This window comes from Chlorocebus sabaeus, chromosome 26 (assembly GCF_047675955.1).
Source record: "Chlorocebus sabaeus isolate Y175 chromosome 26, mChlSab1.0.hap1, whole genome shotgun sequence".
Classification (NCBI taxonomy): Eukaryota; Metazoa; Chordata; class Mammalia; order Primates; family Cercopithecidae; genus Chlorocebus; species Chlorocebus sabaeus.
Window position 1 is genome coordinate 34,289,243 of NC_132929.1, and position 25,525 is coordinate 34,314,767.

The 25,525-nt window shown below is 40.2% G+C and overlaps 1 protein-coding gene across 1 annotated transcript in view; it reads right to left on the reverse strand.

Moving 5' to 3' along the window:
• Positions 1-16,005, reverse strand: part of ADAM10 (ADAM metallopeptidase domain 10) — a 151,506-nt gene extending 135,501 nt beyond the window's left edge. The window contains exon 1 of the mRNA XM_008016455.3: positions 15,693-16,005. Coding sequence (XP_008014646.2) covers positions 15,693-15,747 — 55 coding nt within the window. The 5' untranslated portion in view covers positions 15,748-16,005. The remainder of the gene's footprint in view (positions 1-15,692) is intronic.
• Between the last annotated feature and the right edge of the window lie 9,520 nt (positions 16,006-25,525).

Consider the following 25,525-nt stretch of genomic DNA (forward strand, 5'->3'; position numbering starts at 1 on the left):
TTTTTTTTAAACTTACTACACTAACTAGGACTACCAAACCATGCTGAATAACAACGAGTGTGGGCATATTTACTTTGTCCCTGACTTTAATGGAGTATCTTTGGTTTTTCATTATATTATATATATGTAATATTACACTAAGGCTGTTGCTTCTCATTCTTATTTTAGAAATTCAATATGTTCAAATTCACATTAACACCTCACTAAAAAACATTTTTAAATGACCTTTTAAGTTTCACATTTCATATATTTAAAGGGGAAAAATTAAAAATTCCAAACTATATATGCCTATTTTATTTTTTAAAGTATCCTAATTTTTTAAATGTACCCTGAAATCTTACCATGTATAGAAAAATATCCTGATTACATCAATTTCTTGTTTACCTAAATTAAACAACAATGCTTATGAATTGGATGTCATGATAATTAAAATGTATCAAGCACTTGCTATTTGCCAGGCTCTGTATTGCTCTACATTTTTTTCACTTAAACCACCAAATCAAGTGAGAACTATTAGCCCATTTTACAGAAAACTGAAGTTTGAGTGATATATAACAAACCCAATGTCACAGAGCAAATAGGAGGCCATGCCAAGAACTCAATTTTTATTTCAATGATTTCATGATAATCTATGATGAGTCAAATTACCTTCATCACAAACAAGGTAAGTCACCATATTTATGATATGAATGAAAAAACTGAAAAGACAGCCTGGGCAAGATGGCGAAACCCCATCTCAACAACAAATACAAAAATCAGCTGGGCATGGTGGCATGTATTTGTAGTCCCAGCTACTTGGGGGGCTGAGGTGGGAGGATTGCTTGAACCTGGGAGGTCGAGGCTGCAGTGAGCCAAGATTGTGCCACTGCACTCCAGCCTGGGTGATAAAGTGAGACACTGTCTGGGAAAATAAAAAAAAAAACAGAAAAGAAAAAAAAATTATCAAAATACAGCACATGGCAAAAAGTCTTCAAAAACTAAACTGACGTCTACCTCTAAGATGGGGAAAACAAGTAATGCAATACTAAAGAATATACTTTTTATAGACAGAATATATATATATATATATATGTATGTATGTATGTATACCCTTGATTTCCACAGCTAGTGATTGCAATGGGAATGGTTTACTCCACAGGAGCCCTGACTCATCTTCAACCCTTGTACTGCTTACCTCAGTCAGACACCACAAAATTGCCTGTTCCCACATGCAGAGACTGGACCTATCAACTGAGATTTATTTCTAAACTTTAGCAATCAGTCAAGAGCTCAAAAAGTATAGATAGAGCATGCGGTATCATCAAATCTCACTGAAACATGTTAACTATTCACCCATCTCTATCTGAACAGAGCTCGGCCTCTGACCCACACACCTTTGTATCTGGGAATCTCTCCTTGTTATAGATCTTCCTGATTCCCTTGTTCCAAGCTGCCTAATCGTTTACTCCGATTCCTTATCACCTACCCTATCCTGATCCTTACTACTTGCTAGACTGTCCAAGTCCAGGTTCTTTCATCACTATTAGATATATTACCCACGCAGGACAAAATGAACAACAAGGAAGTACTCAAAGAATGTCAATCTTAATTCCTAATTTTATCTCCCTGATAAAGAATAGAATACAACTGTCCCTTGGTATCCCTGGGGGGTTGGTTCAAGGACCTCCCACAGATATCAAAATCCATGGATGCTCAAATCTCTGACAAAATGATGTGGTATGTGTATACAACCTATGCACATACCCATGTATATTTTAAATAATCTCGAGATTACCTATAATACATAATACAATCTAAATCCTATATAAATAGTTGTTGTACTGTGTTGTTTAGGGAATAACAAGAAAAAAACTCTGTACATGTTCAGTACAGACCCAATTTTATTTTTTGAATTTTTTCATTCGTGGTTGGTTGAATCCATGAATATGAAACCCACAGATACGGAGGTTCAACTGTACTTTAAAAGTCATTTTCACATAAACACTTTAACAGTGGAGAAATAGATGTTACCTCACAATGATGAAAATAAAATACATTTAATCTAGAGGACAATAAAATTTTACTAATCTGACACCAACGGAAAATGACAGCTTCCACTAAGGACAGTTTCTAGGTAATTATATCTTACTAAATATCTTTCTATTTGAAGGATGATTAATTTTCCTCCTACTTTAACATGTTCTTCTTAAGCCAGGTTTATCCTTATTAACATCTTCACCAGAAGAGGCCATAATGATGTAATAACCTCAAGGTTATGTTACTGAGATATTATTCCTACATAAAATAGCTCCACCCTACAGGATGGTTACTCTGCAAAGTCAGTATCTTCTCCCTTCTCTTCTTTTATTTTACCTACACAGAAAAGCGCACCAACAGCATTTTACTTTCTTGTTCTCTGTTTTAGTTGCCAGAAAGCTAGCATATATTACAGTCACATGATACCTAATATTTAAAAGCCCCATGGGAAATTTGAAAAGCATATACTACAAAGCATATACTACAGTCACATGGTACCTAATACTTATAAGCCCCATGGGAAAGTTGAACATCTCCACACTTAAGAAAAAAATCTCCTTAGTTATGTAGCACAATGTCCTTACTTTTATGAAAGGCAAGCACATTGAAGTGTTTAGAGTACAACTTATTTTCAAATCAAACAGAGGGGAAAAAAGAATATATTATTAAAAAGAGAGTAAATGTGGTAAAAGGTAACCATTCATAAATTTAGGTGAAAGGCATACAAATAGTAATTACTAGTAAACCCTCAACCTTTTAGAAACTATAAAAATTTTCAAGAATAAAAAAAAAAAGAAACACAGTATATCCAACAAAGCCTATATGTAAAATTGCCAGAAGAATAACTAGATTGGATCTACGAGATAGAGAAAACAGATTCTTTATCAAAATTTATGCAATCCTAGCACTTTGGGAAGTCGAAAGTGATTGTTTAGGAGGATCACTTTAGCTTGGGAGTTCAAGACCAGTCTGGGCAACACAGTAAGAACCCATCTCTAGTTTTTTGGGTTTTTTTTAAAGGGGGAAAACTAAGTAATACCAAAAAAATCACATGCAAGAGTGGTAGAAAAATGACCAGCAGGTTCTAAGAAATAGAAAAAAACATAACTTGGCTTCCTTGTCACAGGAGAGCTTAGGAGAGCTTTTTACAGTTTGAGAACAGTATTTTTATCTTCCTTAACTTTTCTCAAGGTCGCCAGGATACTGGTATTTACTAATCTGCCTTTTAAAAAATTATTTTTCCTAATCACAGAAGTGCATTATGAATCTTACTACCCAGAAAGTTGGTATCTGTTCTCTAAAAATGATTACATATATATTTATCTATGACAAAACTGAAATGGTTTTATGCACGTTCTTTCTGTAAGGTGCTTTTCTCCCCTCAACTGTAAACATTTTTTCACATCCAAAAAATAAAATACCTTCTATAAAGAACCTCACTGACTAAAAGGCAAATGGTTCAAATACTGTAAGTACAAAGAACCTAAATTATGCTTTGAGTGTAAAATTAGTCTACATGTAAAGGCAAGATCTAAGAATGATAAATCATCCCAGTATACTAAACTTTTTAAAGCCTGGGGTATGTTTCTTGGAGACAGTATAGTATAGAAGAGGAGGGATTCTGGAGCCAGACTGACTATATTCAAATACTGGCTTCCCTCAATTGATAACTACTATTTGACTTTCCTGACTCTGGATAAGTAACCCTCCTTGATCCTTCTCTCTCATTTATAAAATGAAAATAACACCTATCTCATAGAGATGCTGTGAAGACTGAGCTAATACATGATACACAAAACGACCTAACAACAGTGCCTGGCATTAAGTACCCCAACAAATGCCAGCCATTATGATTTTTTTCCATATTCCATGGGTAGGTAGCATCTTACTTCCCAAGTACCCTTCTAAGCAAAGGCTAACTTCCCAATCCTTGAACCCAAAACTTACCATCTTCTGTTTCAATCTAAATTAAAGAATTGGGTGAAAAAATACAGAATGAAAACTTCATTAACATCAGGAGAAAAAACAAAGAATAACTCTCTGATGGTGGGTCAACATCACCACCTTGGTGTGAGACAGAAATATCATATAACAAGCAAGTGTTTTCCTATATATACACAAAAAGTTGACTGTACAATCTTAAGAATGGGAGAAGAAAATCTGCAATAATGTTTTGATATTACAGATCTTCCTATTTACAGAAAAACTCAATTACAATAAATGAGAGGATGTAAGAGTAAGCTAAGCATGGCATATTTGCATTCCTCGAAAAAATTACTTGTAATCAACTTGTTTTCAACAGACTTTTCACTTGTATAATTTCAAAATTAGGTACCAACAGCATTTTTCCCCAACATAAAAATATATTTCCTTCCTACTGAGTCATCAACTACATGTCATAGGCATCATACTGTGTTGACCAATGCTTCCTTTATTTGATATACATATTCACTGAGATCTTCAGGCACTAAATACCACTAACAAAACTGTTCTCCTGTATGACAAAGGTAGGCTTCCAGGAACTATCATGCCCTATATTTCAGTAATATATTTAAGTGCCTTTAATGCACTCTTTTAAAAGCTACTTCTACAATGTGACTTCAAACTTAAGCCAGAATCTATTTTTTCACTAGAAACCAGCCAAATCATCTTCTAGAAGCAAACAGCTACACCTAACAGTTACAAGTTAAAGTACAAGATAGGAGGGAGTGTCTACAATTAAAAGTATATTTCTACACACCCACTTTTTGAAATCAGCTAGTCTCTAAGAAGTAAAAATAACACAAGCTGTCTCAGAAGTCAAAGTAGCTCTTTTATAAATTATACACAAAGGGCAGAAAACACGAATGATTAAAATCTATTGAATGTATTAAATTTCTACCACTAACTTATGAAACACAATTTAAAAATCAAAAGATTGAAATGTGTACATAAGATTTCTATGCTGATTTGAAACTCTTTTATACAATCTTTTTTTATTCCTTTTTCTGAACCTGTGGGTTATATTGAATCTTTCATACAATTTCTAATAAGACAGAAGTACAGACAGTAACACAGTATGACTTTCAACCTACCTACATCACGTTCATACTCACATAGCCAGCACCCCACTTTTGATATACATCTGTCCCACTCGCTCCATTTCACATTAAACCCATTGTCGTTAACTCACCCTTCTCCCATAAGATATCCCAAAACATCCACCTCTGCCTCCTAGTTGAGAACCACTATGCTAAAGTGTGCTCTACACTAAAGAAAAAGAGCTCCTCCTTACTAAATGGCCTGCTGTTCCTAAGGAGCATGGAGTTACTAAGAGATTTCTGCGACTGGATGGATACAAGTGAATTTATGGGCTAGGAAAATGTATAAATTCTTAAATTTTATAAATTCTTGCCAAAATTAAATTCTGATTTCTGAACCAATTTATAAGCATCAGTGCCAATCCATCTCCAAAGCTGTCAACAAAACTGTCCTCTCCATTATGCTAGATTAGAATACCTAACCTTTATAATACACATTTGAGGGTTCTGATAATATACTGTACTAATTGGAGGAGGTCACTTTCTGATTTTACTACAGCAATACTCCAATTTTAACAAAAATCATTATGACATTCAGTTTCATGTAACGAGACTATTTCCGTAATATAGCTGACAGCCAGTACTATGAAGGCTGCTTCATTAATGCCAGTATCTGCTGAATGAAAACGGGTACATAACATGTATCGAGAAGTACAGTCCACTTACCAAGCAGTTACTTCCCTCTTAACATTCCCCTTCTAGTAAAGACACAGATCAGTAACTTAACTATAAAGCTTGAAATAAAGAACCAGCAATATTAAAGTTGGCACGGTGGCTCACCCATGTAATCCCAAAACTTTGGGAGGCTAAAGCAGGAGGAACACTTGAGGTCTAGAGCTCAAGGCCAACCTGGCCAACATGGTGAAATCCCATCTCTACTTAAAATACAAAAATGAGAAAGGCCTGGTGGCACACGCCTGTAGTCCCAAGTACTCGGAGGTTGAGGCACAAAAATCACTTAAACCCAGAAGGCGGAGACTGCAGTGAGCTAAGATTGCACCACTGCATTCCAGCCTGGACATCAGAGCGAGACTCTGTCTCTAGGGAGGGAAGAAAAAAAAAAAAGAACAGCAATATCCATAAAATAGAAAAACTATGGTATAAACAGGAATGACATGATTTCATTTTTTACTACTTATAAATATTTCAGTGTCTGCTTTGCATATATACATGTTTTAACTACACATTAGGTTTTTCTTCTATTTAATTTTACTTATTTTATTTTATTATTATTATTATTATTATTATTTTTGGCATAAAGATAGAGTCTTGCTATATTAACCAGGCTGGTCTCAGACTCCTGACCTCAACTGATCCTTCCAGCTTAGTTTCCCAAAGTGCTGGGATCACAGACATGAGCCACCACACCCAGCCATCAACTACACATTAGTTTTTTAAATGTATACAGAACTACACAAATACTATAATATAAACCCATAAGTATTTTAAAAGATTACATGATTAATATTAAAAAGCAATAAAATTGTGTTGGAGGAGGAATTATGGATATTCTTTAAGTCTATTTTCTAATGTTTGGTAATGATGTTCTAATATTCCAACTACTAAAAATAAATTTTATCCATCTGTATTTTGTAATTAACAGATCCCAAATGAAAGTAGATCTGGAAATGACATAATTTTAATAATATTTACATAGTACTTTAAAGTCTTTAGCACTTTTACAAATTATCCCACTTAATTCCTAGGAAAAGGGATAGTAAATTAATATCCCATCAATTCACAGAGAATTCTATGTGTTCTTTTGAAAGCTAAATTCAAAGTTCAAATGTATGTATATGTGTGTCCTGCCATCATCAATACAAGCAAAAGCAGATGGAAAGCAAATTCTGCTCCACAAATCACTTAACGAAAATTTGCCTAAAATGCAAAGATCATTTGAAAGCTAAATTCGAAGTTCAAATGTATATCTGTGTCCTGTCACCATCAATACAAGCAAAAACAGATGGAAAGTAAATTCTGCTCCATAAATCATATATGTACATTTGCCTAAAATGCAAAGATCACATTATTTTCCCCTATTTGTCTCAGAAACAGAAGTTCACAGTTCACATGAAATCAAGAGTCAATCATATTTTTGAACTGAATAGCCTAATTCTAACTTAAATAAGAAAAAAGTGTTAGTATATCTTTAAACTAATCTCTATCTCCACTCCAAATTCACTAAACTTCTATAACCCAACTACCTAAAGCACTGCTTCCCAAATAACTAGCCAGAGATTTAAGATCTGTGCAAAGTTTTATCCAGTTTCCAAGTATTAGCATGCAAATAAGATAATATCCCAGACTCTGACACCCATCCCAATCTATAAGCTTCTATCCAGACTCATAATCTTAAGACATTTTCAACTTCAAAGACTGAGGTCTTCAAAGTTTTATAAAATCACACTCCCTCCAATGAAACAGCCTAATATTTACATTCAACAGAGTGAGCCCTCTATAAGTTTTGTTACTTTCACATTAAACATTTGCCCAGTTTTATCAGTTTTTCTTCCATGTCATTTCTTGTTCTATCCTTACTTATTTCTACAATCATTCTAATCCAAGACTCAATCACCCAATTTGTCAATCATAACCTAACTCTTCAACAGGGACTCCAACCAACATTCCATAATATTCTATCTCACGGTTATCGTGGCCTAGAATAATCAGAGTCCTGATTATCATGGCCCAGTTAGCAATTCTCCTGATTTCCTGACACAGACTATCAATTCCGTGCAAGTAAACCTACAAGCATCTTATATGCCATTCTCTTCTACCTCAAAAAGCCTTCCCCAATTGCTCATGTCCCTCAAGCTTAACAAATCCTCATTTCAGGTGCAACTACAATACATAATTAGAAGTATATATTTATATGTTGGCATTTCATTTACTCCAACAAACTCAGTATTTTTTACTTTTCTTCTCACTCAATACTGTGGCTTCATGACTCGTAACAGTCATAGACACACAATAAATCCTGGTGACTAAACAACAAAGTTCTCACTGTATACATCTCACATTGTTTACTTGGAATAGTACAAGTGGACCGTACATATGTTACCCAACTTACTATGATTCATATTTTTCAACCTTATCATGGGTTTATTGTGACATAATCCCATCATTAAGTGGAGGAGAGCTCCTTAAAACTTACAATGGGGTTACAGTTTCTACTGCACGCATATCACTTTCTCACCATCAATAAAGTCGAAAAATACTAAGTTGAACCATCATCTCTGTTGCCAACATTAAATACACTTTCGACTTACGGTATTTTCAACTTATCAATGAGTCAAAATGAATTCACTCAGCATCAAAGGGAGACTACACTCCCTGAGAAATATTCTCAGCACTGCTATTTCCTGCAAACTAGCTGGAAATGGCTATCCTGATACTAAGGCAAAATCTTCATATTGCTGGACAATATGAAGATTTTTGGATGCCCTTACAGGAATCCAAGTGGTAGGGTTATCATAGGTTTTCCACTTATCCTTAACATTACTTTCTTTTTCCTAATATAAAAATCAACAGCTAGACTAGTTAGAATTATCACTGCTAGATTTTTGTTCAGAACAAGCAGACTTTTTAGGGTTGCTTGGAAGATCATTAACGATCATTAATAAAATCAATTACTCCTTTAGAAAAGAACAACACAACCTGGACAACACTGTGAGACCTCATCTCTACAAAAAAAATCAAAAAATTAACCAGGCATGGTGGCGCGTGCCTGTGGTCCCAGCTATGGAGAGGCTGAGGTTGGAGAATCGCTTGAGCTGGAGAGGTCAAGGCTGCAGTGAGCTGACATCCCACCACTGTACTCCAGCCCGGGCAACAGAATGAGACCTTGTCTCAAAAACAAACAAAACAACAACAAAAACCTGGGGTTCTTTACCCCAGCACATCACATAGAGCTGCCCATGTAAAAATCAAACAAAATGCAAATCATTCCCACAATTAGGAAGGCCGGACCCTGTGATTTTGGGCTTGGTGGGGGTTTAGATGTGAAATCACTATGTGTTTTTCTGTCCACGGCTTTTCCTACCCACAATTTATCTCACACAGGCCTCTCACTGAAACTTAGTGTTGGCAGCAGTGGCCAATGACTGCCCTTGCCTTCAACCTTCTCCACACAAACTACATTTTTGGTACTCCACATGGACCATATTTTAAGCTAGACCCTTCCAAAACTATGCCTCAACTTCAGCAAATTTTTTTTTCTAACTATTATAATGTAATACAATTAAAGACAGACAAGAAATTTAACTTTATACAAATGTAAAAATCACCAAAATGGTAACACAGTTACTGTAACACAGCTACTTACTAGAAACAAGCACAATACCATGAGCCTCTGTCATCTACCTTTCACCGAATTTCCTTTAAATAAAATCCTTTTTTTTTTTTTTTTGAGATGGAGTTTCACTCTTGTTGCCCAGGCTGGAGTGCAGTGGTGCAATCCTAGCTCACTGCAACCTCCGCCTCCCAGGTTCAAGCGATTCTCCTGCCTCAGCTTCCTGAGTAGCTGGGATTACAGGCGCCCGCCACCACGCCGAGCTGATTTTTTGTATTTTTAGTAGAGAGGCGGTTTCGCCATGTTGGACAGGCTTGTCTCGAACTCCTGCCCTCTCAGGTGATCTGCCTGCCTCGGCCTCCCAAAGTGCTGGGATTACAGGCATGAGCCACCACATCCAGTCAATACTCTTTCTTAATTCACAATTTCTATTCTTGTAGAGAATATTATAGTTGGACATTTTAAAGTATGTTTAATACCAATAATCTAGTATATTGGTATAAAACCAGAGTACTCATGATTTAGCTCTAGGACATAATCTATCTGCTACCAAATGAGTATACATTTTATTTGCTGTACCTTCCTGGTTATTCATCAGTTTTTTCTCTCCATTCTTCCCTGCCTAACTGTAACTAGCAAAACACACTAGTACCACATCATTCCAACTGTTTAGAAAGTTAGGAGCCAGGCAACCTCAATGCTAAACTCTACAAAGCCAAGCTATACATATTGAAAAATGAGGGGTAGGGGTGGGGGGCAGAGAGAAAGAAAAAACTACCTAAAGCCCATGTACTTTATTCCATAGAAGATTTAGAACTTATTTCATTTCACGTGCGTGTTTGTTAAGTATAATCATTTAGTTTTCCTACACAAAACATACTAGAAACAACTAATTAGAAGGTGACATCTTCGAGATTTACAAGAAAGCAAAGAAACCTAACCAAAAAGTTGGAAATACTGCTACAACTAGATCCAAGAATAAAATGCACAATCATCTAGAATAAATTTAGAAAAATAATAAACTACCAGGCCATTTCAATCATTTCTGGAAAAAGTAAAAACAGAAACTACAATAGAACCCAGAATAACAACTCTTCTCCCAATTAAACTTTAATCATTTAAGATTAAATTCAGTCCATTTTAAGGAGATAAATGTGTCTACAGTAAATTTTCTATATTTTAGAAAAACTTCCATCAGATACACCCAAAACTGGCCTGTAATCCCAGCACTTTGGGAGGCCAGGGTTGGAGAATTGCTTAAAGCCAAGAGTTCAAGACCAGCTTGGGCAACCTAGAGAGACCTCATCTCTAACCAAGACCAACAACAACAACAACAAAAAGAAACACACAAAAAATGTACAAGTGTATTCCCGGCCAGGCGCAGTGGCTCACGTCTGTAATCCCAGCACTCTGGGAGGCCAAGGCGGGCAGATCACCTGAGGTCAGGAGTTTGAGACCAGCCTGGCCAATATGGTGAAACCTGGTCTCCAGTAAAAATACAAAAATTAGCCGGGCCTGGTGGCGCATGTCTGTAGTCCTAGCTACTCTGGAGGCTGAGGCAGAAGAATCACTTGAACCCGGGAGGCGGAGGTTGGAGGTTGCAGTGAGCCAAGATAGGGCCACTGCACTCCAGCCTGGACGACAGAGCGATATTCTGTCTCAAAAAAAAAAAAAAAGTGTATTCCCAGAGTTTGTTATATGGACATCATCTCATATCTGAACCTGTGATCTCCCAACAATGTTAGGAAAATGTAGCTAATTGCTGAAGTTATTGCTCCTCCATTTCATTGTCTTAATTTCAAAAGCAGAGTTTATGTTTGTATCCTATTCTTAAATTGGTTTTTATTAATATGACCCTCAACTAATTTTTTCTGTGGTTCTCATCCCAGTAGAAAAAGAAACGGTTTCTTATTTACTCATTTAGATAAAGACATGTGGAGAGACTAACAATCATTCTATCTTAAAGACCTTCAAATTGTTACTATTATAAAAATAGGGTTTTTAAAAAAAAAAATCTAATAACCTAATGCTGAATAAAAAGTATTACTTATGCCATGTTCTTCTTAAACCAATTTTTAAGACTACAGAAAAAACATCGCAAAAAAACATTAAACGTTGAGTAAGAGGTCACGGTCAAACATTTTTTAAAAGTTGGAGCTATCTATACAAGATAAAGCTGAGGCAGAGATGTGAACAACATACCCACAGCACCCAGGCAGGTAACAAAAATGAGTGAAAAAGGCCAGATGTATCATCAGGAATGATGGGAACTGCAGTAATGGGTACGCATATGCCCAGTTTAAAGAGGGTGGCTACTGCCCTACTGCTCAGCTCTGGACAATAGGAATATAGCCCCCTAGTACCTGGATTTCCAAGTCTTCCCCTAAAATCCAGAAATCCATGAATTTCAATGAGAAATATCCCAATTTTTCCCAATTTAATTGAGAAATATCCCAATGTTAATCATTAGTTCAAACTTAAAGACAATGCAAATAAAATATACCTCTAAAGTAGTTTAGACCAGAGGCCACATTTGAGCTAATGTATGAAAGCCACTTTCAAAAACGCATGAGGGGGCAATGGATAAAAAAGCTTATTAGGGTTTAAGGTCAAACCAGCTTGAGTTTGAATGTCTAAATAAGTGGTGGATGATGCTAGAAGAATTGTATTTTCAAGTCTGTTTCTTCAACTCCATATCACCCCTCTCTCATAACTGCTGAAAAGTGAAACTCGTAACACAGTATTCAGATACACAAAAGGCATCATAGAAATGTTCCATTCACCCTACCCCCCAAAATTCTTAAGGTCCTTAGAAAAATTTTAAAGAGATCAGATAATACACATCCTTGAAGGTCTTAAACAAGTTATTAAAAGCACATCAGAGAAGTGCCTGCCATGCCTGCTGGGAGAGGCTGTATACATACACACAGAAAATACTGTTAATGTAGGCAATGGTATCCTCCTGCAACTACAACATAGGATGGGACTGTGCCGGAAACGGGCACCATTAGGAAAGCTTATGTTTTATAATTCTAAACACTTTAATTCTTCCTTGCAGTTTCTCATCCTAGTAATATGTAAATTACTAGTAATATGTAATATGTAAATTGTTCTTGTTAAGAAAAATGTCTTGGCCGGGCACGGTGGCTCAAGACTGTAATCCCAGCACTTTGGGAGGCCGAGACGGGCGGATCACGAGGTCAGGAGATCGAGACCATCCTGGCTAACACGGTGAAACCCCGTCTCTACTAAAAAATACAAAAAACTAGCCGGGCGAGGTGGCGGGCGCCTGTAGTCCCAGCTACTCGGGAGGCTGAGGCAGGAGAATGGCGTAAACCCGGGAGGCGGAGCTTGCAGTGAGCTGAGATCCGGCCACTGCACTCCAGCCTGGGTGACAGAGCGAGACTCCGTCTCAAAAAAAAAAAAGAAAGAAAAAAAAAAAAAGAAAAATGTCTTAACAAGAGAAGGAATTGCCCAGTCGGGGTGGCTCATGCCTGCAATCCCAGCACTTTGGGAGGCCAAGGTAGGTGGGTCACTAGGCTCCAGGAGTTTGAGAACAGCCTGGGCAACACATTAAGACCCTGTCACTACTTTTTAAAATAAATAAATAAAATAAAACAAATTTTAAAAAAGATGATGGAGTTAACAGGTCTCAAACTGAAGTTTTAAAAAAGATGAAGAGTCAGAGATCCTTAAGGATAAAGACAAAATTAGTCTCTTTCATTAAACTCTTATTTGTTGGTAGATTCCGAGTCAGAGTAAGAGAAGGTTTAACTGCTTCAGCTCTACTACCTTTAAAGCTCTGGTCGAGTTTCCAGAAAACTTATTTCTACTGAGCATACTGTACAAAGCTAAGCACTTACACCAGATTTTTAAATATAAGAGACATATCGTACTCTGAAGTTCATTTCGTGTATGATTTCATCAAATCAAAACATTATGGGATTTACTGCTACAGCTGAAATACCTTTTGTGCTCTCAAACACACCAATTAAATTAAAAAAATAAAATAAAAAAACATGGTATGCTCCTACAACTACAACATAGGATGGGGCTGTGCTGGAAATGGACACCATTAGGAAAGTTTATGTTTTATGATTCTAACTACTTTAATTCTTCCTTCCAGCTTCCCATCCTAGTAATATATAAAGCAAGAAAATTTTCACACACAACAGCGACTGACAAATTGGGGAGGTGGAAGCAACAAAAAGGGTTTATTAACTACCTGAAAATGATTTCTACTTTAAGTTAAATCTCCGCCACAACTTCTAATCTACACAAATTTCTCCTTTATCTCATATGCTAAAACAAAGACACATTCAATTTGAATGTGCTGAAGTCTACAAATCATCATACAAAGATCTTACAAGTGACCACAAACAGTTCAGATTAGTAAATAAAAATACCTCATAGTTACAATAATATTACAAATATCTTCAAGTACCCAAAAGCTAAAATCTTGATACTAACTTTAAAATAAAACTAATAAAACTTGTCTTCTGTTTTTTGAAAAAGTTCTGCTTAACAGAAATACCAAAAATTAGGCTTTTAATCAATGCTTAATGCAATAAAGGACTCTGGAAATCTGAGTTTAGAAAATTTTTGTATACGGGTTTTAACCCACAAACACTATGTTATTCAATTGTTTTTTCTTCAAACATAAGACTACATTAGTTTCTTACTGTTTTCATTATTTTTAAAAGAACATTTGCTATACTGCTATTCAGTAAAGTGCCTCATGTGTTTGTCTTACTTTTTATTACCTTACAGAGAAGTGTCTTAACTCCTGAATTTAATCACAAAAAGTGAAAACAGATAGGAAAATGATTTGTTGAAAGCCACGTTTAGAACAGAAATAACAAAAGGTTCTAACGGGGTCTCCCGCACATAATCCTTTTTAAAACTAAACATCTATTATCAGTTCTGAATCTAAAATGTGTATCTTGCTTAATGACTTGGATTGAAAAAAATAAAACAAAATGTATAACAAAAAAACCGAACACTACAAACTATAACAGAAGTCTGCCTACGCAGTACCACCCTCGGACTCGGTAGAACACAGGACAGAAACACACTTGGCCCTGCAGTCATAAGTCAAAGTGGCAAAGAAAAAAACAGAAACAATACATGAAATAGATATTTTCTAAGTTATCAAAGGCTACAGACACTCATCCAAAGCATTCCTCAAAATTTTTCAATTCGTTGCTTTAAGGCACATTGTGAGGTTTTCAAGTTTGCTTTGGGGCAAGTCAAAAACCTTACCTAAAATGAAGCACTTTACACAAGAATAAAATGATGCAGCTGGTCGTAGGATACACCGGAAATAAAAATCGTCGTCTTCAAAATCCGAAACAAGAAATGACATGCTTTTAGCAAATTTAACTTTCATTTATTTGTAAGGGGGAGGGGGCACTGTTCTGACAATCCACTAACTACACTGCACATCTACTCCACCTGAGAGTTTAACGAAACTTCAAGTTGGGTCACCCAGGGACCGAACTTCTACTCTAAGAGACCCAATCCAGCCTACAAATCCAAGAACATCCCCAAATGGTTTACCCTTCTCCCGACCAAACCCCTTCCCCTGGGCGACAGAATGTTTTCACTGAACACCAACACACCCTCCTGTGATCTCTCTCCAAACACAGGACACAGAAAGAACCGAGGCCACTAGTCTCAGACACGCGGGTGATGACTGCTGCCACTCCACGGGCGGCCCCTCTGCAGAATGGGGTCGGTCAGGATCCGCGCGCTCGGTAAAGAACAATACACGAGCCCAGCCGCAAACACCACAACTTCCCACGAGTCTGCGCGGCGGGTCTCGGCGGCGGAGAGGACTTCAGTATCCGCCACCGGGCAGGGGCTGGGGGAGGAATGGTGAGCAGGATGAGCGCTGAACGAGGACGGCGAGACCGCCAGCCCCGCTGCGGCTGCCTGCACGGGCACCCGCCGAGCAGACTGGAGGGATGCAGCCACCAGCCTGGGTTCCACCGCTCTCGCCAGGCGACGCGAATGCCCCGACTTCGCTTCTCTGGAAGGCGACCCCCGCCTCCCGGGCCGCCAGGGCGGTGGGGGGCGGGGAAGGCCTCGCCGGCGGCTTGGGAGCCTCCTCGGCCCGCCACCGAAGGGAAAGCGGTCGGGGCGCGGGGGACAATAGCGAGCGGGAAGCGCGGCCCGCCAGAGTGGCGCCGCTGGCCGGCTGGGCTGACTGACGCGCACGCCGCGAGGCGCGACTGGGCTCCTCTCGGCCCGGCCGCCGCTCCGCCGTGGTCGCGGCGCCCCCGGCGCTCGCAGTCGTGCCTCACCTCCCATCCCCGCCGCCCAGGAGAGGAGCAGAATTAACACTCTCAGCAACACCATCTTCCGCTGCCGCCGCCTCCTCACGGGTTAACAGCAGCACATCGATCCGGAGGGAGAAGCTGAAGGGGCTTGGTCCGGAGCCTCCACGGGAAGCCGGGACCTCCCCTGGCAGGAGAAACGGCGAAGCACCTCCCTCTCGCTCCACTTCAGGGGCCGGCAACGCTCCTAGCTCCTCCAAAACAGGGACCTCCCTCCCCCTCGTTCGTTTCCTTCCTCCCTTCCCCGCTTTCCTTCCCTTGCTCGTTCCCTCTTCTCTCCGCCCCTCCCTGTAAACTCGGACCTCCGCCTCCTTCCTCGCCACGTGACGCGCGGGCACCCAACGGGCACGCGGAGCCGCGCCCCTACCTCCCGCCCCTACCCGTCCCCCTGGCGCTTCAGGGACGCGCGCATGCGCGCGGGGGACGGTTCCCGTGCTGCTAGGCCCGCCGCCGCTTCCTGTCCGCCGGCGGAGAGCTGGGATTGGGCTTCGGAGGCGGGGTTTGTCGTGGTCCCGCCCCGAGGCGGGAGCCTCCTACGCGGAGATAGTGCTCCGCTACGTGTTAGAGCTGCTGAGGACCTTCCCTTGGGCTAAAATGGACCATGGAAGATGTAAGCGGGGCTGCTTTCCACTTCTTAACGTCACAAGTAACAGAGGTTTTTGTTTCTTCTTTCTCTGCCTCTCCTGGTGCACCACAGCTACCAAGTAAACAAAAACTCCCAACAAGCAGTAATTATAGCGGCAGCTGCCCCAGTGATCGGAACATGCAAAGACCTTCAAGCAGCAGGAAGAAAAGACACCATGTCCGAGATGTAGTTTTCCGAGCTCTTTACAAATTTGTCACAGACTAAGGCTTTAGCCTTTGCAAAAGCATGCAGCCTGAACAAGACGGTCTTGAATCTCCAGTCCAGAAAATGTCCTCTTTCCTCTCTCTCTCTCTGTCACATCTCTGAAGCGAATCCTCGCACATCTTCTCCCCAACTTCTTAAAGCTTGTATTTGTTTTCTTGTAACTCATTTTGATTCTTTAAACTTGCATGTCATGAACTAGAACTTTTTATGGCCGTTTAATTAGATATTCTTCATCTATTTGGTATCGTGCTTGAGTAGGCTGAATTAGGGAGTGTGTGTTTGTATGTGTGTAAAGTGTTTTGTTTTGCTTTCTAAAGACAAGGTCTCTGCTGTCTCGCCCAGGCTTAAGTGCAGTGGTGTGATCATAGCTCACTGTAACCTCCAACTCAAGCGCTCCTCCCGCCTTGGCCTCCCATAAGTGCTGGGATTACAGGCGTGAGCCACTGCGCTTGGCCTTAATATTGATACCATAATAAACTGGAATTCCTATACTGTTGCCTGTGTAATTTATACCATTTGTTACCATTAACATAAATCAAGATTTATTTATTTATTTATTTATTTATTTTTTTGAGCTGGAGTTTCGCTCTTGTTGCCCAGGCTGGAGTGTAATGGCGTGATCTTGACTCACCGCAACCTCCACCTCCCAGGTTCAAGCAATTCTCCTGCCTCAGCCTCCCAAGTTGCTGGGGTTACAGGCATGCGCCACCACGCCCAGTTAATTTTTTGTATTTTTAATAGAGACGGGGTCTCACCATGTTGGTTAGACTGGTCTCGAACTCCCGACCTCAGGTGATCCACCCGCCGGCCTCCCAAAGTGCTGGGATTAAAGGCGGGAGCCACCGAGCCCGGCCATAAGAATATTCTTTAATTCTCAGTTTGAGAAATGAATGATTCTAGTTTTGCTGCAACATTAATAAGCTCAAAAACTGACGTTTCAAAACCATTATAATTGTATCCATTTATAATGAGATACGTGGAATCATCAGAGAATGGCAGAATCTCACGAATGGTTTTTTTTTTCCTTCGTTAAAATATTCAGTCTTAGGAAATAGTTACCTGCAGACATTACATCACATATCACCTGTGCTTTTTACTAATGTCTTGTGGTAGTGCTGTCAACAAATGGTATTTTTATTTTCTAGCTCTTAAACCACCTTGTAGCACGTTTTCTGTTGCACAGTATTTTTATAATGAATTCCAGTGATTAGAGGCAAATGGCACTTTCCCTTAAAATTCAACTGGAAAAAAACTCCAAAACCATATTTTGCATTACCAAGGTGATTACTGAAAATTACATTTATAAAGACTGTATTTTTTTTTAACTTTTTAAATTTATTTTGGCCAGGCACGGTGGCTCACAGCTGTAATCCCAGCACTTTGGGAGGCCAAGGTCAGCAGATCACTTGAGGTCAGGAGTTTGAGACCAGCCTGGCCAACATGGTGAAACCCCATCTCTACTAAAAATACAAAAATTAATCGGGCGTCGTGGCGGGCGCCTGTAGTCCCAGCTACTCGAGAGGCTGAGGCAGGAGAATGGCATGAAACCGGGATGGGGAGCTTGCAGTGAGCTGAGCTCCACCACTGCACTCCAGCCTGGGTGACACAGCGAGACTCCGTCTCAAAACAAACAAACAAAAAAGCCGGGCATGGTGGCATGTGCCTGTAATCCCAGCTACTCTGGAGGCTGAGGCAAGTAATCCCAGCTACTCGGGAGGCTAAGGCAGGAGAATCGCTTGAACATGGGAGGCGGAAGTTGCAGTGAGCCGAGATGGCGCCACTGTACCCCAGCCTGGGAGACAGAGCAAGACTGTCTCAAAAAAAATTGATTAATTAATTAATTAAAAATTAAAAAAAAATAGCCAGTGCAGTGGTATGCACTTGTAGTCCCAGGTACTCAGGACGCCAAAATGGGAGGACTGTTTGAACCCTGGAGGTTCAGGTTGCACTGAGCTGCGATCACACCACTGTACTCCAGGCTGCCTAACACAGACAGACCTTGTCTCAAAAAAAAAGAAAAACTGTATTTTTTTTATTTGTAAAGCACGAATGGCATTACATACCAGCATCATAATGAATGGTATTCCAGTGTTACAAATTTGGGCTACCATTTTAACTTAATTCATTATTGATATTTTGCAAATGTTTAGAAAACGGATGAAATGTTAAAGTATAAGATCTGCATCTGCACTATCACAGACTGCCTGGGTTTGACTCCTAGCTCTCTGCCATCTACAAACCGTGTGACTTTGGCCAAGTTTTTTTGCCTTCTAACTTCGATATTTATTTTCTTTTTCTTTTTTTTTTTTTTAGATAGGAACTCACTCTGTCACCCAGGCTGGGATGCAGTGGTGCAACCACAGGTCACTGTAGCCTCAGCCTCCAGGGCTGAGGTGATCCTTCCCCTCAGCCTCCCAAGTAGCTGGGACTGCGGGGGTGGGGGGGCCCTGCCAGGCTAATTTGTTGTATTTTTTGTAGAGATGGGGTTTCACCATGTTGCTCAGGCTGGTTTCAAACTCCTGGGCTCAAGTGATCTGCCCACCTTGGCTCCCTCAAAGGGCCGGGATTACAGGTGTGAGCCACTCCACCTGGCCTCAATATCTCTTTTGTCAAATGACAATGAAAAAATATTTGCCTCAGCAGATAGTTTTGATGATTACATTTAAATTCGTTAATATCTGTAAAGCAATTGTAACAATATACCTGGCATATAATACTTGCTATATGACTATTAAGTAAAAAAATATAAATATATGGTCACTGCATGAACACTCAAACATCCACTTGAAAGCAGTAATTATTTTAATAGCATTAGTTCCTCAGGAACAACACAGTTTTGATATTACCAGTATAATAAGTTATCCTCAAGTTTTAGTAATGGGAAATTCACCTTGTAAACAAATGCTCATATATCATACAGTGTAATAGACAAGCAACACTAGAGGAGAATGTTTGTTGCTCAGACTGAAGGCCAATGCTGGTAAACATTTCAACAATTACATTGTGAATTTCCAACTTCTACTAAACTGCCTGCTGGATGTCCCACTGTCATGCTAAACTCAATATATTTAACTTCTTTTTTTTTTTTTTTTTTGAGATGGAGTCTGGCTCTGTCTTCCGGGCTGGAGTGCAGTGGCCGGATCTCAGCTCACTGCAGGCTCTGCCTCCTGGGTTCACGCCATTCTCCTGCCTCAGCCTCCCGAGTAGCTGGGACTACAGGCGCCGCCACCTCGCCCAGCTAGTTTTTTGTATTTTTTAGTAGAGACGGGGTTTCACCACGTTCACCAGGATGGTCTCAATCTCCTGACCTCGTGATCCACCCGTCTCGGCCTCCCAAAGTGCTGGGATTACAGGCTTGAGCCACAGCGCCCGGCCTATATTTAACTTCTTATCTCTGATACTGGCACTACCACTATCCCTCGGCCTCCCAAAGTGCTGGGATTACAGGCTTGAGCCACAGCGCCCGGCCTATATTTAACTTCTTATCTCTGATACTGGCACTACCACTATCCCAGAAACCTGGAATCATTTTAGCCCGTGCACAGCGGCTCACGCTTGAAATCCTAGCATTTTGGAAGGCCAAGGCTGGAGGATCACTTGAGCCCAGGAATTTGAGACTAACCTTAACAACATAGTGAGGTCCCGTCTCTATTTAAAAAAGAAAAGAAAAGTCGGGGGGGGGGGTGTCATTTTAGATTATTCCTTTGTCACCAAGTCATATTGATTCTTCCCTAAAAATGTCTTTGTGCCTTTAATGCTCCCCTTCTCACTGCTGTTGCTCTGATTGGCTAGCACTCTGAGGGTATTCCAGTGTTACAAGTTTGAACCACTGCTTTACTTTAATTATAATATTTTATCTTGCTTAGATTACTGCAGAACTCCTAACTTATGTCCCTTACTCCAGTCTCTCTTCTTTTTGGTCTTGCTTTCAAACTTCTTGTTAATCCACTGCAGTTTGTTCCCACCTACCTTTGTAAGAAGCTATGCTTGCTAGGGCCATCAAAGATATCAAAGATCTGTTAGTGATCAATTCCACTAGACACCTTCACTCCTTACCTTACTGGACCTTTCAGAAAACACTCTCTCCTCAGAACTCCCTCTTCTAATAGTTTATAAACCTTCATTTACTCTTGACTTTCTTCTTTACTTTTAGTTGTAGTTTCATCTACATCTTTTTCCTGTGACTTTTTCTTCTCTTTACCACATAAATATTAGTGATCCTCAAGATTTTACCCTTAGCTTTCTTCTCATTTTCACTTGCATGATATTTTACTACCCCCAAATGTATACAGCTCACTAGGCTATAAACTCCATGAAAACAAAGCCTGGGTCTGTCTTGACAATGCCTAGCACATTGTCAGCAAGTTTCCTGGAACAGTATTCCAATAATGTTTTCTTGGAACATTTCCTATGTCCCCAAACCCAAGACCCATATACTAGTTGCACAACTTCCTAGCCACGTAACCTTAGGTAAGTTAAGGCACCCGTGCCACACTTTCCTAATCTTTACAATGGGGAAAATAGTGGTATCTACCTCAGAGTGTTGCTATGAGGGTCAAATAAATTAACAGATGTAAAGTACTAAGAACAGTGCATAGCACACAATTACTATTATAAAAATATTTTAGATGTTGTTATTATTACATATCCAACTCTTGCTAGTCATATCCTACCTGAAATTACACAGCCATACCCGTAACATGTCCCAAACTGGAAAAACCCCTACATCAACCTACCCGAACCTCTCTTCCTCCTAAATTCCCTAGTTTGGTTAATGGCAACACCATTCACTCAATTACCTAAACTCCCATCCCAGTAGATAGATCATCAAGTCATCTTTATTCTCCATCATATGAAGTCCCTCTACCTACCTTTACTGCCACAGCCCAAGCCTTGGTCTTCCTCTCTCACATACCCACTGCCTGATCTCCTGCCCACCCCTTCCCCACCTGCCAGTCTTTTGAAAATACAGATCCTTTTATCTGCAAAATAAAATACAAGACCTTCAGCCGGGCACAGTGGCTTACACCTGTAATCCCAGCACTTTGGGAGGCTGAGACAGGTGGATCACCTGAGGTCAGGAATTCGAGACCAGCCTGACCAACATGAAGAAACCCCATCTCTGCTAAAAATACAAAATTAGCCGGGCATGGTGGTGCATGCCTGTAATCCCAGCTATTCGGGAGGCTGAGGCAGGAGAATCGCTTGAACCGAGGAGGCAGAGGTTGCGGTGAGCCAAGATCGCGCCATTGCACTCCAGCCTGGGCAACAAGAGTGAAACTCCATCTCAAAAAAAAAAAAAACAAAAAAAACACAAGATCTTCATGATCTAGTCATTGTTTTCCTTGCCAGCTTCGTCTTTCACCACTCCTTTTTTTTTTTTTTTTTTTTTGACACATAGCAGTCTGATCACACATAGTCCAAGAATACTCAAAAAATTAATGAAATAGAATCAGATGTTTAAGATTGGTCTTCAAACATTATAGCCAATGATGTCATGTTTGCCTTTGTGTTCTTGGATATGAAATCACATCCACACCTCAGTGGCCACCAAACCATTCAGCATAGCTTCCTTAACTGTGAGCTGTTTCAAGCTATCAGTTTAAGTGTTACTGAGTGATTTTTGTTGTTGTTGTTTTGAGACAGAGTCTCGCTCTGCCGCCTAGGCTGGAATGCTGTGGCATGATCTCTGCCCACTGCAATCTCCACCTCCCAACTTCAAGTGATTCTCCTGCCTCAGGCTCCCAAGTAGCTGGGATTGCAGGCACACGCCAGCATGCCTGGCTAATTTTTCTATTTTTTTTTTTTTTTAAGTAGTGACGGCGTTTCACCATGTTGCCCAGGCTGGTCTCAAACCCCTGACTTCAAGTGATCTGACCCCCCTCGGCCTCCCAAAGTGCTGGATTATAGGCGTGAGCCACCGTGCCCAGCTATTATTTTTAAGCTCTGAATAACTAGGTATGTAAGCAGGAGTTGGAGGAACCAGCTCAACCTTGGCACAGTGCCAAAATATAGCCAACCAGGTCTTTGGGTAAGTCACGGCAGTGTTCATCGGTGGTGTTGGGGCCTTCTCGGTAAGGTTTTAGACAAACTGGGCCATGTTTCTAGGATGAAAAGTCTGCTGTCCCCAATGGCCAGCTCTTTCTTACTTTATCTTCTAAAAGTAGCGGTTACAAAAATTAGAATAACAGTAATAGCAGGTCAGGAGTTCGAGGAGTGGTAAGGTAATGGAAACTTAAATAACTTGCCCAAAGTCAGAAAGCTGGTGCATGGCAGAACCAATGCCTAAAGTTAGATCTGCCTCAAGAGCGTGTGCTTTAATCACAATATGCTGCTGTTCAACTGCAGTTGGTTTCCCAAACACACATCACTTCCCTCTTTGACATCTCTGCACTTGTTATTCCCTCCAGGAGAAATGCTTCTCCCATTTATCCTATAAATTCTATGCAATTAGGCTCAGATAATCCCTTCAATAATTCATTGTAAAACACTTTTTTGGTTAGGATTTTACTTGCTGTATAAAAGAGGAATCAGAGAAGAAAAGGACTTTAAAAAACTACTTCTGGTCCTGGGCACAGGGGCTCATGCCTGTAATCTCAGCACTTTGGGAGGCCAAAACAGGAGGATTTCTTGAGTCCAGGAGTTCAACACCAGCCTGGGCAATAAAACAACACCCTGTCTTCTTTTTCTTTTTTTAAGAGATGGAGTCTCGCTCTGTAGCCCAGGCTGGAGTGCAGTGGCACGATCTCGGCTCATTGCAAGCTCTGCCTCCCAGGTTCTAGAAATTCTCCTGCCTCAGCCTCCCACGTAGCTAGAATTACAGGCACGCGCTGCCACGCCTGGCTAATTTTTTGTATTCTAGTGGAGAAGGGGTTTCACCGTGTTGCCCAGGCTGGTCTCGAACTCCTGAGCTCAGGCAATCCACCCGCCTTGGCCTCCCAAGGTGCTAGGATTACAGGCATGAGCCACCGTGCCTGGCCTTTTTTGTTTGTTTGTTTGTTTGTTTGTTTGAGACAGAGTCTCACTTAGTCACCCAGGCTGGAGTGCAGTGGTGAAATCTCGGCTCAAGGCAACCTCTGTGTCTTGGGTTCGAGCAATTCTCATGCCTCAGCTATCCAAGGAGCTGGGATTACAAGCATGCACCACCATTCCTGGCTAACTTTTGTATTTTTAGTAGAGACAGGGTTTCACCATGTTGGCCAGGCTGGTCTTGAACTCCTGACCCCAAGTAATTTGCCCACCTCGACCTCCCAAAGTGCTGGGATTACAAGCATGAGCCACCATGCTTGACCAACGAGATCCTGTCTCTATAAAAAATAAAACAATTAGCTGAGCATGGTGGCACACACCTGTAGTCCCAGCTACCTGGGAAGCTGAGGTGGGAGGATCACTAGAGTGCAGGAGGTTGAGACTGCAGTGAGCTGTGATCACACCACTTTAGTCCAGCCTGGGCAATAGAGTGAGACCCTGTCTCAAAAAAAGAGTCCAAAAAAAGAGAATGGTGAAATATGGTGTTTGTAACTTACAGCAATTAGAAGGCATTCCTTTAAAATGTAAAGGAATAGACATTGTTAAATATATGGCTTAGGCTTCTTCCTTTCTGTAAAATTTTAAACTTCCCCTCTAGACAAAACTTAATGCTACCATTTATATAATTCTAATGTAGCTTTATCAAACTGTATTGTATTTTTTTAAATATCATCCCCATTCTATTTTTTTTTTTTTTTTAAAGACAGGGTCTTGCTCTGTCACCCAGGCTGGAGTACAGTGGGACTCACCACAGCCTCAAATTCCTGGGCTTAAGTGATCCTCCTGCCTCATCCTCTTAAGTAGCTGGGAATATAGGTATTAGGGATGCACTGCCATGCTCGGCTATTTTTTTTTTTTTTTTTTTTTTTTTGTAGAGACAGGATCTCTGTATGTTGTCCAGGCTGGTCTTGAACTCCTGGGCTCAAGTGATCCTCCCTCCTCAACCTCCCAAAGTGCTGGGAGTATAGGCATGAGCCACTGTGTCTGGTCAAAATTTTTTTTCTCAATTATTCATCAATATTAAATAATTGTAAGGTTTCATGGTTAAACCAAGATTCTAGATTTTCCGTGGAAACTGAAAGGTCAAGCCAACCTAGATTCTTGCACAGAATCAATTGGCAGAAACTGAGTAGAGGCTGCCCTCTTTGGTCTGGGTTTGTCTAATCTAACCCCACCCCACTTATCCCTGTCAGTATTTGAGTTTATGACCCATTTTAAAAACTAGACCAAGTTCACGATAGTCTTTGAAGTTTTTTCCTAGATCCCCCTTGCCATAGTAATCTCAATCACATTTTAGCCTGAAACACCTATTATTTGTATCTCTCATCTGCAGTTAATCATGTGTTACTTTCTGGAAATTCTATTAACCCAGTGTTAAAGAGAGCAGAGATAGAAAAGTTTGAGGCAAAGCAGAGGGCACCCCAAAAGCTTACAGGGTGGCGATGATAATAATCGTTCATTCATTTGACAAGTATTTATTTTGTTCCTACTATGGGGATTTCCAGATTACCAAAACAATATTCCTGACATGGTACCAGGCACCTTGATAAGAAATTTATATACATGATTCCATTTACTCTTTGTAACAATGCTTTGAAGTAGATATATCTCATTTAACAGATGAGGAAACACGCAGACCAGGCTTCTAACCCAAGTTGTTTGACTCCAAATCTTGTAGTCTAGTCTTTTGAATTACTGGGTAAATCCATCCTTATTATCATTGCCATGGTACAGAATCTACCTGTTAGCTTTTAAGACCCAGAAGCTAGATTTTTCTCAGTGCAACCTGATTTGATCAAATGACAAGGAGATAAGCTCTTGAGGGACTTAGGTCTTACAATGTCACTTCATAATTTTATGAGTTAGCTATTCACGTTAGCAAGTCAATGCATTGTGTCTTATCAATAGTTGAGAAGCTAAA